This window comes from Lepidochelys olivacea, assembly GCF_965140295.1.
Source record: "Lepidochelys olivacea isolate rLepOli2 genome assembly, chromosome: 21".
Taxonomy (NCBI): domain Eukaryota; kingdom Metazoa; phylum Chordata; order Testudines; family Cheloniidae; genus Lepidochelys; species Lepidochelys olivacea.
Genome location: NC_140431.1, coordinates 7,861,288 through 7,876,201, shown reverse-complemented (window position 1 = coordinate 7,876,201; position 14,914 = coordinate 7,861,288). Strand labels below are relative to the sequence as shown.

The window sequence follows — 14,914 nt, the reverse complement described above, 5'->3', positions numbered from 1 at the left end:
CTGCACAAGACTTCATGGTCTGCAGCTATTCCTTGCACCGTGAGAAGACTGACTCCCCAAGGTCCTCAACAGAGGGGGAGCCCAGGGACTTTCTCTCCAAGAACCTTGAGCTAAGGAAGGAACCAGAGTTCTCCTTTCACTGCTGAGCTGAATGCACCCAGAGAAGAGTTACATCGGAACTCGGGAGCAGGGTCTGACCTCACAGCAGCCCATGGCTCTAGTTCCAAAGATCAGGATCGGTTGCTTTGTTTCCATTAACATCTACGCTACTGCGACAGTATTATTGCAGTGCTGGAGAGGCTGCACAGGGTTACAAGGCACGTGGACGACGGGGAATCTTTCAGGGTCTCTTGGTAAGGAAAGCCTGTGTTGTATCACACGTATGTCACTAACTTCTCCCACCCCGTCGCTCACTGTCCGTGGTCTGCCTGGGGGCGAGATGGCACGTTGGGTGGTGCTGCAGAAGGAAGCGTCCTGCCCTCGGAGCTGGAGTTCGCTCTATGTTGCGGTGTTTGCTATGCCCCAGGCCTTGCATGAATGGAGAGTTGAGATGTGCGAGGCAGAAACGAGCCTTTGCACCCTGCTACATGGAAACTAACTCAGTCACTGAGACACACCGACTGAATCCAAGAGAGTCAGATCCCAACGCTGGATCTATTTAGGAGTAGCTGAAAGGAATTTTAGGCCTAAAATTCAGCCTGTCAAGAATCATAGAATATCAGGGTTGGAAGGGACCTCAGGAGGTCATCTAGTCCAACCCGCTGCTCAAAGCAGGACTAATCCCCAATTTTTGCCCCAGATCCCTAAATGGCCCCCTCAAGGATTGAACTCACAACCCTGGATTTAGCAAGCCAATGCTCAAACCACTGAGCCATCCCTCCCCCCAAGAGTGTTATTATCTGGGGAGCAAGACTACATATTCCTTTAAAAAAATAAAAAAAAAACCAGTCTTAATTGTGAAATAAAAAGATAAACAAAGACACCATTTATGTCAGACCTACATATTAAAAATTGGGTTCTAATGTGCCCTCTGCTGGTCTGAGCATATTAATGAATAAACACTGCCCCCAGAATGATGCTGGTAACACGTAGATAGGGGATATCTTGATGATCCCACTGAATAGAATAAAAGGAAGCAAAAGCACATGCACCAGATTCTTTAAGACGACATTCTTACAGTTGTTCATAACAACCCCTTGGAAACTTAACATTGAAATCTCTTATCTTGCTGGGTTTCCCCCCTCTTCCTAGGGCGAGGATAACCTGGTTCGTTATTGCAGGGCTGTGCAAACTGCTTTGTTCAAGTGACTGGCAGCTTGGTAGACTCCAGTTTGCAAGTGTAGTGTTTCACCCACGAGTTTGTGACTGACTGTCGGGCTACCCACCACATAGGCGTGTATTGTGGGAAGATTGCACAAGCTAGCTTATTATTGTAGGGTTGGTCATTAGTACTTGGCTACTGGGATTTATTTCCTTTTTAAAATTATAAATAGCCCTAATGTTTTTGTTTGTTTTGGTGGATGGGATCCACATGTAATCAGCATTGCAAACAACCAGACAAACACCACAATTAGGAGATCTAATTCTGCACCATGAAATCTTGCCATTGTCCCTTTCCTTTCACGCTCCACCAGTAACCACACAGGGGTAGGGGTCAGTTTAGCACACAAAGGGCCAGATCCTCAACTGATGTCACTGGGCATAGCTGTAGAGAAGCCAGTGACGCTGCGTCAGCGAACACTAGCTGAGGATCATGTTTAAGATGTTCCGTTCCAGCTTCCCGGACAAACAGGGAATGAGAAAATAAAGAAGCAAACAGTGCTTTAAAGGGACTCTTGATTAGTCTCTCCAAAGGACAGAAGGGAAGGAGAAGACAGAGGCCTTTGAGGGAGCATTTTCAAAGAACTCAGAGAGGAAACCCTGCTGCTGATGGCTGTGAAATAATCTGAAGAGCTTTTTATTTTACTGCCTTCTCGCTCATCTCTGGCTCTGCTCCAAGCCAGCCAGACACACCTCGGGGAGTACCCTACCAATGGGCATATATGACTCTGGCTCTGGAGCAGCTTCCCTATTGAAATACAGACTTCTGCAGGCAAACATCAGGCTGCAGCACTTGCCTGGGGAATTTCTTTTTCTTTCCCTTTTTAATCTCACGCCTCGTCTGTAATTTTCATCTCGATGCTCCTGCAGATGTTCCCCAAAAGGCTTTCCTACTCCTAGGATGATGTGGAGTTTACAACCTGCCTCAAACACACCCTTGCATGCAGCGGAGGGTTGGCTTGGGGGATGCTTGTCCAGGGCAGTTCTTGTATCAGAACCGCATGATGCTTCCACAAGACCTGCATCAAGTCTCTCACCTATGAGAGGGAACTGGTTTTTATGCTATTGAATTTCTTAACAATTATCTCCAATTTCTGCTGGGCCCTGAATCTGCTGGGTCCTGGCTGTCCCCTCCTCACGGTATCGTGTGCGAAAACAGTCTGCTGCCGCATCCCAGAAAACTACCTGCCTCCCACCCCCAGCACTCCATGATCTGCCACCTCCGTACACTCAATCAGACTCAGCGTAAGCAGATGCACGGCTCCCGGAGAATTCACTGCACCATATTCAGTGGTGACCCAGAGCAGGTGGAGAACCTGAGCACCAGTTTCTGCTCCCCTTCCTTCCACTGAGTCATGCTGTACCAATCGACAGGCTCCCAGAAGAGTAAGGAACTCGGATGAGTGAGGTGGGATGGAATCTGGTCCCACATTAGCATAATCTGTGCTGGTCTGCTGCCAGATTCTGCTCTCACTTACGCTGGTGCAAATCAGGAATGAGCCCACTGGAATCAGTACAGTTATATTAGTGACACATGGGTGTGCGAGGAGAATCCAGGCCCCAGACTGGTGAAATTTACATTTACATACGCACCCATTTTCTGATCCAATCACATCTGGACAGGCCACGTTCTCCTCCCACTCGCCCCAGCCAATCTCCAGTGACCCAACCCAAGTTACTCCTGATTCGCACCAGCGTGAAGGGGCGTTCAATAGACACATATTCATTGCACCGCTGACTCTGGTGTGGTACCTTGCAGTCATTTGACACACAGAAGGCATTTGTCCAGCCAAGTGATGGGTGACCCTGGAGAAGGGAAGAATGGAGGAAGCAAACCAAAGATGGCTTATGCTGCCGGGCTGCCAAGAAAGGCTGCAGAATGGATGTTCAGGGAAGGGGCAGGGAATGACACTGTACTGAAGGCAGAGGGGACATGGCGCAGTGACGGAGGCAGGAGGGGACATGAGCAGCGTGACGTTCGCGGCCAACTCTGCCTACCTGCTGGTCCAAATATTCTAGGTTTCTTTGCAACTGAAGGTCTAAAAGTTCATCCTATCAGGAGCCAACAGACATGCAGCAAAAACGGAAACACAAACAAACACACAAAGAAGAAGCAAAGCGGTTAGGTGAAGGCTGCAGAAAGGCAAAGAGCTCTCGGGCTGGGAGGCCAAGTACTGCCTCCTGCGGCGAAGCAGCCCCGAACACAGGACTGGCGGTGTGTGCTTTAGCACGAGCAGCCTTTTCAAGAGCTCTGTCTGTGCTCCTGGCAGGGGCTCCTGCTGGGAGCGTCCTCACAGCCCGTGCTCCTGCTCCATTCCCTAGAGCGCCTCCCGCTGGGTCGGGCTGGGACTGCAGTGAATGCTCCCCTACAGCCAATGCTCCTTCCCCATTTCCCAGAGCACCTCCGGCAGGGAGAGGCTGGGTTCAAAGCAGCTAGGAGCTCCCCGACAGCCAGCATTGCATCGCCTTCTGCTAGGAGAGGCTGGGTCTGCAGCAGCTGGGAGCTTCCACACGGCTAGGGCTCCTGCATTATTGCCATTAGTGCCTCTTGCTCCATGTGAGGGGAGCTGGCAGAGCCAGCAGCTCCTCTAACGAGCTGCCACACCCCACTGCTCGTTGCTTTCCCTGCCCCTTTGCCCTGCAGCATGGGAAGTTGGGAATGGAGCTTTTTGACATGGTTCCTGGATCGGCTCAATGAAATCAATGGCAGCAGGATTCCAGTCACACCTTTCCAGCTCAGCCACATGCATTTACCGATCAGACTGAAACCCTGTGTGCATAGCTAGGCAACAAGACAGGAGCAGTGAGGGGGAGAAGCTGCGTGCAGCAGGAGTGTGCGGCTCAAGTCCGTTCCGTGAGGCGTCTAAATCCCGGTCTGGGGTCTACCCACTGCTCCCCCGGTTAAAAGATCAGGTCAGAAAGATCAAGGCCCTGGCACAGAGCAGTTAAGTCCCAGGCTGGAGGTTCCAGCCCAATCAAGTGGATTCTGGCTGCTGCCCCCTGACCTATTATAAGACCCAAATCAAAAAGCAAAGCTAAGGCTGGTTGGGAAAAGAAAAGCAGCTATTGAAGCCAAAACTGGGGAATGGAAGAGAAAGAGGAAATGGAGGGCTCGATCCATCCTTCGCATCCACACCCCCTTTCCCCACCCCCCCCGGCTGAAAGCCCTACAGCAAGGTGATAGGATACCGGGATTTCCAAACATTTGTGCACCTTCGTTACCCCTTGAGGGGCGTCAGAGTGATGAGTCCTAGGGTAGGCAAGTACCCCCAGGGTAACACATGGCCACCTTCCAATACCCTCCGCTCCACAGTGAGTACGCCACTCTGCAGTGGACAAGGTGGGGAAAGGTGGGAGCGCATTTCCATATGGTGTTCACTGGACCCAGCCCCGAATGGCACCCCCGCTGCCAGATGGTGCATCCCCTTCAAATCTTTGCAAAGGACTCAGAGCAGATCGGTTTCCTCCTCAGTCTTCCGAGAACGGATGCACCCCACTACCCAGCCTCCCGCCCCGCAGATGAGAAGTCAGTCTAGTCTGAGTCCCAGCTATGCTCCCTGCACATCCAGGCAGCAGGACTCACAGGGTGTCCGGTGCAATGAGAGGAAAGGGAAATACACCCCAGCTGCCACACATGTCCCTTAGCTGGACACACTCGCGATCTCAGGAAGCTCTAAACTTCCGGCCCCACGCCAGCAAAGCAGGCATCTCAGTATCACTTCCTTTATCCCTGACTCCAGCAGCTCCCGTGAGCTCCGCTGGCTAGAAACCAGCTCGGGAGAGACAAGGTCAGCAACAAAACGCCCGGACACCGACAGCACATACCATTTTGTCGTGGACTGTAGGGGACGCCGGGTAGTTGTAGGGATACATTCCCGCAGGGACAGGCCTCCTGTCACCCAGATAATCATACTAAGAAAAGAAGAGACCCCCCCCACAAGACATGTGAGATGTTTATACCACTCCACAAACTGACTGTGGTCGCTCACACTGTGCAGTTGGATCTCAGCTTGCTCAGTTTAAATTATGCCCATTTTAGGGATGGAGAAGCTGAGGTAGTGAGCTTGCATGCCCAAGATCACACAGTGAGCCACTCGCGGAGATGGGAGCAGAACCCAACTCACTTGGCTCCAAGTTGTTTGCCTTATGGACAGCTCCCACTCCTTAGGAGGAGATTTTCTAGTGGGGAAGGGGGCAGGAAAGGAAAAAGGGTTCTGGCTACAAGTGGGTCTGAGTTCAGACACAGATCCCAGGTCTACAGTACGGGGGTGTTTGGATCCAGGTTTTGGGTCGGGCCCATCTCTAGCTCTGGCTGCACAACAGCTCAGCCAGTGTTCCCTTGCGCTGTCACAGCTCCGAGACCCCTGCGCTTACTGTCAGGGAAACCCAGAGGGGGCTCCTCAAGCCACTAATGGCTCAGATAACAGAATTACCCTGTGCCCCTGAGAGCATTGCCATCTCTCCCCGCTGTATCCCCTGCCCTGGCACGCTAGCACAGGCTTGCCCTCTTTGCTCATCTTACGAGGAGAAGCAGGAAGGAAACAAACACAAATAACCTTGCAGGGTATCTTCACGGGGAGGCAGAGGAGGTAGGCCAGGAGGAAGCTCTGAAGGCCAGCGCCCTGGTCTAAGGACATCTGGCACAAGCAGAGCAGTCATGAAGGAGAGAAACTAACTCCCCCACCCTGAGCCAGGGACAGTGCAAGCGGGGGTGCAAGTTGAGCTTGCAATCTTGACCTGCAGACCGTTGTTATTCCAGGCCTGGGCTCCCCCCATCCAGCTCTGCGAATGCCCCTTGATCCTGACCTGCAGTCCCCCTTGCTGTTCCTCTAAAGGGCAGGCATTTACCTTTGGGGAACTGACCGATCGCCTCATCATGTAGGCCGTGGGGTCAGCATAGATCTCCTCGCTCCTGGATGGCATCCTCTCAAAGCGGGTGCTGGGCGACCTGACCGGGGAGTACATCCTAGCCCTGTTGTAGGTGCCCTGGCTGGGCGAACGGGGCACGGACCTGGAGCGGGGCTGAAGGGACATCCTCCGCAGGGAGTCTGAAGCAGCATCCATCTCGTCGTAATAAACGGGCTGCCGGCCAGAGCTGGGGATCCAGATTGGGACGTCCTGCCTGCCGTAACCTGGGTGCTCCTTCCACTCACGCAGCTGGTAGGGGCCTCCATTGCGGAAGGAGTGGCGCTTGTCCTCCACAGCCCACTGTGGGCTCACCCGCTCGTAGGCGGGCATGGAGCAGATGCTGTCAGGGCGCACGCCGGGTGGGTAGTACTGGTAATCCTCAGGGTACTGGGGCGAGTAAGGGGCGTAGTAGTCAGGGACCCTTCGAGACATCGGGAAAAACCTGGTGGGGCTACAACCCCGCAAGGAAGGAAGGAAGAGAGAATCGTAAAACCTGGATCCAGCGCCTCAACGCCATCTGGCTCTGCAGGCTTTTCCCCATGAGAAAGCCACGGCCTCGGACTGCGCTGACGGGCCAGTGCCCACCTGCCACCTGCTAGCAGGGCAGATCCTGCGAGGGATGCCCAAGGTGCTGAGCAGTGCGGCATCCCCTGCCAGCGATGGGGCAGACCTCTGGACCCCATCCGGAGGGCAATCTGCTAGAACTCTGACACGGGGCTGCTCCCCACTGCACCAGCCTTTGGATCTCAGAGCAGGGGCCCACACAGCTGCCTTAGGAAACTAACTTGAGTCAGTGTAGGTCCTGGAAGACCTTAGGCCACGACTTTCCCCTCTGCCTAGCCACCTCCCCTGGGCATGGCTGGCACACAGCTGCTCCCCTATGCCGGTGGGCAGGCTGCAGCAGCGAGTTAGGCTTTGTGATCACTTCTACGTCTGGCCCCCTTTGCTTATGCTGCTGCTCCCCATGCTCCAAACTCACTGCCCTCTAGTCCCAGTCCTGGGGGGCAGGCCTATTGGTTTGCAAGGCCCAGCAGCACATAGTTTGGTGCTGGCACTGAGTACCGCTTGGGATGGAGGTTTCCTGGCCCTCCCCCCCGTCCCTGTGGATGGAGAACAGGACGGGGAACGCTCCCCACCCATCAGCTGGGAAGGATGGGAATGCTGCTCAGTCAGGGAGAGGTGAATATCTGCAGCCCTTTCCCTTATGTGAACCCCAGCACGGCACACCATGCAGCCCTCTCACCTCCTCAGCTCCTCTGGCGGGGCAGCCCCCCGGCGCAGGTTCACCCACTGCTGCAGCTGCGTCATGGAGCTCTTCCTCTGGGCGATCTTCTCCGGGTTGGTGCGTGGCACAAAGCCCTGCCGGTGCACCACGCTCTCCCCATCCTGCGGCGGGTAGGCGGCGCTGCCGGGGCGGCTGGGGGAAGAGTACTGCCAGCCGTTGGGCTGCGTGGACCTCTCCACCCCCGCCGGAAACCGTGGGGCTTCAGGGTAAGGGCTGCTGGGCTCAGATGGCATCTCCTGGCCCACAATGCCATTGGCTTTCACCAGGGGTTCCTTCTTGCTGTCGATCCTTTCTGGCTTCCTTTCAATCTTCTCTGAACCACGCCCATCACCCTCCCCTCTGGTCTTGGCTTCCAGGTCTGCTTTGGGGTGCTCCCGGTGAGCGGTGGTCCGGTGGTGGTGGTGCTTGCTGGGGGGGATGTTCTCAGAGTCCGTCTTCTCACGCCTGCCAGGCACAGAAACGCAGACCGTTACCTCCTGCTGGACAGCAACCCTGGGCCCAAATCATCCCAGAACAGCGGGGCCGATCCAGTCCCTGCACCCCTAGTGGATGGTTACTGACCCTCTTGGCTCTGACACGTTCCCCAAATTGCTGCACACCCTGCATGCTCCAAAGGACTTCAGTTTTCTAGCCACTGTCCCTCCAAGTGCTGAAAGGACCACATAGTTAGTGGCCACTTCCCCTCATCTCCAAAGGGACCCCAAGTTACCTAGCAACTGTGCCCCCAAGTTAATAGCCACTGTATCCTCCAGTGTGCCCCCAACTTGAGCCAAGACACCCTCCCCCCAATTCTCTGAAGAGACCCAGAGTCTTTGGCCACTGTTGCATAGCGTATGGGGCCTGTCGTGCTGACCTTTGGGGGGGTGGGATCTGCACCCGGGCAGCCTCGCCCATGGCTTGGATCCAGGACTCCTGCTCTTCGGTGTTCTCGGCGCTGAAGAAGTAGGTTCGGATGCCGGCGTGCTCGGCCTGGGGAGAGAGGGACTGCGTGTGACGCCCCAGTGCCTCCTCCACCCAGCACACGGTCACCTACAGGGAGGGAGAGAAGCGCAGACACAGAGGAAGGAGAGAGAAGTCAGTCGTCCAGCTGAGGGCGCCTGGAATCGTAGGCAAAGCCATGACAAGCTCTCCCCCAGGGCCAAGTCCACCACACGCCCCGCCACAGGGTCAGAGAGATGGACACAGACCCATCAAATCATCAGGTCCGCCCCCCAGCCAGTCAGGTGAAAATGACCCAATGCCCTGGGACATCGGGAGAGGTCAGATTTGGGTAACATGCCATCGCCAGGGGTCTCCCGACAACCCATTCGAGCAAGACACACAGAGCAAATGCAAGGCTCTTTCTCTTGGATTCACTGACTCAGGGAGACCCATATCTAGTGATGGGCAGGATCTAGACAGGTTCAGATGAGCACCATCTTATCATAAGCTCTCCCCATACCCTGAGATGTGAAAAACCGCAGCAGAATGGGCCCCCTCTGGGAATTCCTGGCATGGAACCCTTATTAAAAATAAAATACTACAGCACTGTGCAGTACTGATCCCAAGCGGGACAGCTTGTTCCAGGGATGCTGCAAGGCTTGGGGCAGTCACTGCACAATACCGGAGCACTGATTTAACAAGAGTTCACAATTCTGACCCTGACCAGGACTAGTGAGAAGAGCATTTTTAGGACTTCTGGTTTCTGGCTTGGACCAGGGGCAGAACTGGACAGAGAAACCCACCTCCATATCCTCCTGATCCCTTCCGAAGGGTGGAGTCCAGCTCTGCACATCACTGTTACCGCTCCCTAGTCCTGTCACTACTCCCACCCTGCACCAGAGCAGGACCTGCTAGTTATCACAGCATACAAATAAAGGCTCTATCCTGGGGCAGGCACAGGTAAATCCTGAACTGGAGGAATATGTCCCGCCAGGAATGGATTTATCCAGGCTCATCCAACTCACAACTTCAACTATAGACGGGCCTGACTCAAAACCTCCCCGATTGAAACAGCTGATCATCAAGGAAGTTCAGATCCAGGAAGTGGCAGGATGCTACACTGAGCCAAACTCCAGATCCAAATGCTCTTTGCAAATATGGATGCAAATCTTGCAGGTTGGCCACTGATGTCAGTGCATGTCCCCTACATGGATGTTCAGAGCTCAAAAAGGAGCTGGCTGGCAATGGTAAGATAAGAACAGAGCTGGTCAAAATATTCTCACTGGTTCCCTGGGTTTCCCCTTCCCTCCTCACCAACCCCAAAGACTGAAAACCACAGTTTTGACATTTGTTTTGCCAAAAAACCCCAAATATTCCAACAAAATGGAAAATTCTTCCTTATGTTCGAACCCGTCCCCCCTGGGGCAATATGTAGCTTTTTTTGACCAACTGCTGTTACTAGTCAAGGGCTCCCAGCCCCAGAGGAATCTTTCCTGCCAGGCTCATACAAACCTCGGTCTTTCCACCAAGTTCCCTACACTGGGAAGGTCTAAGCATGCGAGCCGCAAGAGAGAAATAAACCCCAGTGTTTCGTCCCCCTTCGTCGGGTGGGGGTGAATAAGGCATGCTGGGCAATCTGTGACCGGCCGCATCCCTTCTCTTTCTGGCATGCATTTGGAAATGGAAGGAGCATACTACCTATGTGGTGGCTGTGTGCTGGCATTGCAGACAGGCACTTGGAAGAAACCTCCTCTCCAAGGGGGAGATCCTCACGTGGAAGAAAGGAGGAAACACAGAGAACAGGTCAAACCACCCAGCAGAGAATTCAACCGGGAGATGCATCAGGCAGGCAGAGCATGGCAGGAGCAGCACCGTCACCAAAGAAGGGCAGATGGAGGGTAGCCGAGGGCATGGTCAGCGCTGGGTTAGCCTGTCTGTTTAGCTGACCAGTTTAGTTCTAAGGCACTAGCCATTCGAGTCCCTAAGCCCCGTACAGAATTAAGAAATATCGGCGTCCATAAGAAAAATGGTTCTCTGTGCAGCGCTGTTTGGAAAATGTCAGTTTACTCCAATTTGAAACACTGATGTTTTTATCCAAATTTCCCATGAAAACATCCAGCTTTTCAGTGAAAAACAAAATAAAAAAAGCTTTTCAGGCTTTTTTGGGAAGGAGAAAAAAATGGTTTTCAGTAAAAAAAACGTCACCCAAACACATGTGGGTCAAAATTTTTCTTTTGCAACAAAAAATGGCTTTTTGGGGTCAGAGAATTGTATGTCGATGGGAACCTTGCACCCAGCTCCAGTGGAAAGGGGTACATGAGTGTAAGCACGCTCCACGAGTGGCACCAAGGCTCAGCACAGTCCCTAGGAACCAGACAAGCTCTAGAGAGGCGCTCCAGTGATGCGCTGAGGTTAATTTTGCCCTCAGTGCTGGCATCCACCAGGCCCCAAATCCTGCCCCGCTTCACCAGAGACTTTGTTGAATCAGGGCCTAGGCACGTGCTTGAGTCCTATTGCAGTCAATGGGACGTAGCATGTGCTTTGCCCAAACGGCACCTTCCAGCCGCTGCAGCTCCACAGAAGCCAAAGGGACGGCACAGAGTAAGTGGGGGCACAAACCAGCTACTAAGTGCTTCTCTGACCTCCCCCAAATCCTGGCCTGGGTCAGGAAGGAGGCGGCTGAGGAGAGTAATAAAACATGATAAAGCCTTAAATCTCTCATTTTCCCCTTGGCTGACGTTGGGTCTGAGCCGCGTTTTCTCTAACCCGGGCTCCCTCTGTTCCCCATATGGGCCTGAAGGGGTTAACCTGACTGGCAGCGAGTTCAGGAGGCAGGATCCATTCTTTATTAATGACCCAAACATTCCCAGGACTTGCCAGTTCTTGAAGGCTCCTTCCCTTGCTCTCTTCTTTTTTTGCCACTGATAGGACAGGGAGACTGGAGCTCAGGCTCTGGAGGGCGGAGCAGACCTTTCGCCCTGTGCTGAATGTTGCAATATAAGGTTTGGAGCAGGAGTGAATGTGCAAACAATATTCCAGTGATGCGCACCCAAAAATGCCTCAGAATAAAAACAAAATAGAGGGGTGGGTGTAGCACGGCCCAGGCGGGAGAGAATCAAGGTTGCATGTGTAGCGTTGCCCCCAGCTGCAGAGAATCCAGACTCTGTGTGCGTCTCTGTCCCCAGCTGGAGAGAATCCAGACTCTGTGTGCGTCTCTGCCCCCAGCTGCAGAGAATCCAGAAGCACTCTGCGTAGGAGTGTGTTTTTGTGACTTGCGGATTTTTGTTTCTGTGTGTACGTTTGTGTGCATCAGTGGGCGAGCCGGGTTTTCTTTGAGCGAGAGCGGAGCGTAAAACATGTGCAAGTGAGTGGGTGTTTGTGTGCGGGAGTATGTTTGTGTGTGTGTGTTCACACGCGAGGTGTGTTTGGTCTGTGTGCTCGTGCAAGTGTGAATATGCCTATGTACAAGTGTGAAAAAAAATTAAGCCTTTGAGTCTGTGTTTGGCCCATGGGTTGGATGCAAATTTCAATGTGAATATGTGAAGGTACAGGTTATTCTAGTCTAGGTGAGTTGCACATGTACCACGTGTACAACGGTGCTTGTGCGTGTATGAGCGTGCGTGCGTGCGTGCGTAACACGAAGTGTTCTTGGGAGGATGAAACCAAACGGCTCCTTTGGCCCACAGCACAGCAGGAATTTCACAGCTTCAGTCGCTGCTCCACCGCAGCTGCGTCCCTCAGCACAGAAGTTTGACAAGTAGAAACTAATTACGTGCTAAACCATGACAATTTATTGCCGTGTGTGTGTGAGTGCGTGTGTGTGTGAGAGAGTGTGTGAACACTAGTCTCAACTAGTTGAGAAGGGAGATGGGGGAAGCTCGCCTGCACATAGCAACGCTGGCTTACGTACGTTTGTTGTTTTTATTGAAATGGGAGAGTAATTCAAAACAGGGGGAACGGCTGATCAGCGACACCACAGCTGTCAGCTAAGAAGGAGAAGCCCCTCCTTGGCATTGGGTTACTAGCACGCTTTGATCACCTCCGGCTAGGAGCAATTCACTCTTGTGCAGCAGGCTAACACACTTAAACCCATGTGGTTGACACAAGGCTTCCAGTTAGAGGCAGTGTGGCCTAGTGACTAGAGCACTGGACTGGACATCAGGAGACCTGGGTTCTATTCTTGGCTCTGCCACAGGCCTGCTGGATGACCTTGGGCAAGTCACTTGCCTTCCGTGTGCCTCAGTTACCCCATCTGTACAACAGGGGTAATGATCCTGACCTCCTTTGTAAAGTGCTTTGAGAGCAATGGTGTAAAGCACTCGGTGGTGTTATTATTGTGCTGCTTTCTGCACAGGGGTCAATTTCACCCCGTATTAGCAGCAAGACTGCTAAGCACCCTCAACTCCCACTGAAGGCATTAGGAGCTGAAGGGACTCACCATCACACAGGCTCTAACCTAGTCTGGATCTGCACGCCAGCTCCTCCACCCATCTCTCTTACGGACAGAGGGACAGCCTCAGAGGAGGAAGAAGCAGCAGGATTCCTCCTACAATCCAAGCCCCCTACCCAAATCATGGGGCAGTTTGGTTTGGATCTGGTCTTTGCTTTCTGGCTAAACGTTATTGGACAGGAAACCTAGAGACCCAATTCCCCTCTGCTTTACCTCTCATGTGGTCCTCTTCACATCTGAGCAAAGCAGGTGGCTCAGAGTGGGGGTGCCATATGCCCCCCACCCCGCTTGGTGCAGGTGTGGCCAGGGACAAAAGGGGCAGGGCTGGGTCACGCCAGAGAAGGCTAAAAGAACTGGACCCCTTAATCCTGCTCTGAGCATGGTGAGAGGACACAGCGGAAGTTCTCTCTGGGGCAGAGCTTCCACCGCCACTACTCCTAGTGGTGTGTCAAGGACCCCATTTTGCAGCAGGCAACCAGGTCACTAATGCCCGTTCTTCCCCTTCAGGTACATGCCTGTCTTTAGCGACCGTCCACAGCAGCTCACACCTCCCCCAAGCGCCGGTCACCACAGGCAGCGGAGAGCACAAGCCAAGAGACCTCTGAGCGTTGCTGTTACCAGACAGCCTACGTCCGGCCCTACCAGGCAGCTAGGTTCTCGGAAGGGAGGGTCACGCTACAAACTGCGGGACCATTCGTGGCCTCCGGGAACCGGGCCAACAAATGGGAGCGCAACGCTGGCCCCGAGACGCCGTCACGGTCACACACTGACCTTGAAGGTGTGTTTCCTGCTGATGTTGTCCGACGGCTGGATGGCCGCCACCCGGAAGCTGAGGAGAGGGATGCTGCCCAAGATGCTGTCCTCCTTCTCATCTGCATTGACCCAGGGGGAGAAATGGGAGTTAGATAAGGAGAGGGGAGTTCCCCTCCTTAGGCCGATTTGGAGATGCCAAGTGGTTGACAAGACCCGTCTCCCCTTTAAAGCTGGAGAGTGAGGAGAGAGGGAAGTGGCCGAGGTGCCTCTGACTAGGAATGCATCCCTCCCTTCTCCTGCTGAAATGGGAGCTGGGCTCCTGAGAGCGACCACAACCCAGGGAGCTGAGAACGCCGCACCTGGACTGGAGCCAGCCTACCTGTGGAAGCTGGCTTCCTCCCTGTCGCATCTGCCCATCTGTTGTTCTCTTCTTGCCCCTCCCCACCGCCCCCGCAAAAACCTATCAGTGTCAGCTCACAATACAGGCTGGTTAATTATTCATGCCCGCCCTCCAGACCTGCTGCCAGGGATTAGGCCGAGCCAGCGGCCTGCTGGAAAGCGGAAGGTTGCAAAAGGTGTGGGCTGTGTGAAGGGGCGAATTTCCATACCGAGGGGTGCTCCAGCCCGAATGAGGCCAGGGCTGGGTGGGGAGAAGGTTGGGGACTGATTTGGCACCCAAATTCAGGACTGACTTCCGTCACTCCTTTATGGCATGGGGCGGCTGTTTCCCATGGACCTGGAGCTGCTGTATGGTACCTCATGCCTTCTTTGTTTCTTGGCACCATTGATAACAGTTGCTCGAAAAGCCAACCTGGCCTTAGGAGGTCCAGGCAAAAGGGCGACGGGTTTGTCTGCGGATGTCAATCATTTACACAGGGATGCTGGATTCGGAGTCTTGAGCATTCAGAACCGGGGCATGCCAAGAGCAGCACCTCTGGAATTCAGACCCACAGCTCCCCACGGAGAGAGGCAGGGCTAGCTTCTGGTCTCCTCTGGGCCAGGTGAGTAAGGGAACAGCTGAATTTATACCAAGCACGATCCCTTGCACAGTGTTTAACCAGAGGGCCGTGCAACCTTCCCCCCCACCTTGAATACTACAAGAGAAAAGGCTACAGAAAAACAAACCTAAGGATGCATGGACGAAGCTACCTTCCGCAGCATTCACCCCTGGGAGCACCTTGTACAATCTCTCTCTGAGCCCTGTCCTGCAAGGTGCTAACCGTACATGGCTCCCATTGAGGGGGAAGATGCTCGGCACCCCACAAGGATCCCTCAGC

At 53.8% G+C, this 14,914-nt stretch overlaps 1 protein-coding gene across 3 annotated transcripts in view; it reads right to left on the bottom strand.

Moving 5' to 3' along the window:
• PLEKHA6 (pleckstrin homology domain containing A6) overlaps nt 1–14,914 on the bottom strand; it is a 94,112-nt gene that overhangs the window by 30,091 nt on the left and 49,107 nt on the right. For 2 of the 3 annotated variants that reach the window (XM_084611556.1, XM_084611555.1), the window contains exons 6-10: nt 13,656–13,756; nt 8,367–8,542; nt 7,472–7,957; nt 6,169–6,679; nt 5,146–5,232 (exon numbers count right to left, since the gene is read on the bottom strand). In XM_084611556.1, coding sequence (XP_084467682.1) covers nt 5,146–5,232; nt 6,169–6,679; nt 7,472–7,957; nt 8,367–8,542; nt 13,656–13,756 — 1,361 coding nt within the window. Of the gene's footprint in view, nt 1–3,318; nt 3,373–5,145; nt 5,233–6,168; nt 6,680–7,471; nt 7,958–8,366; nt 8,543–13,655; nt 13,757–14,914 lie in introns of all 3 variants that reach the window. The other variant, XM_084611557.1, reaches the window with a different exon arrangement.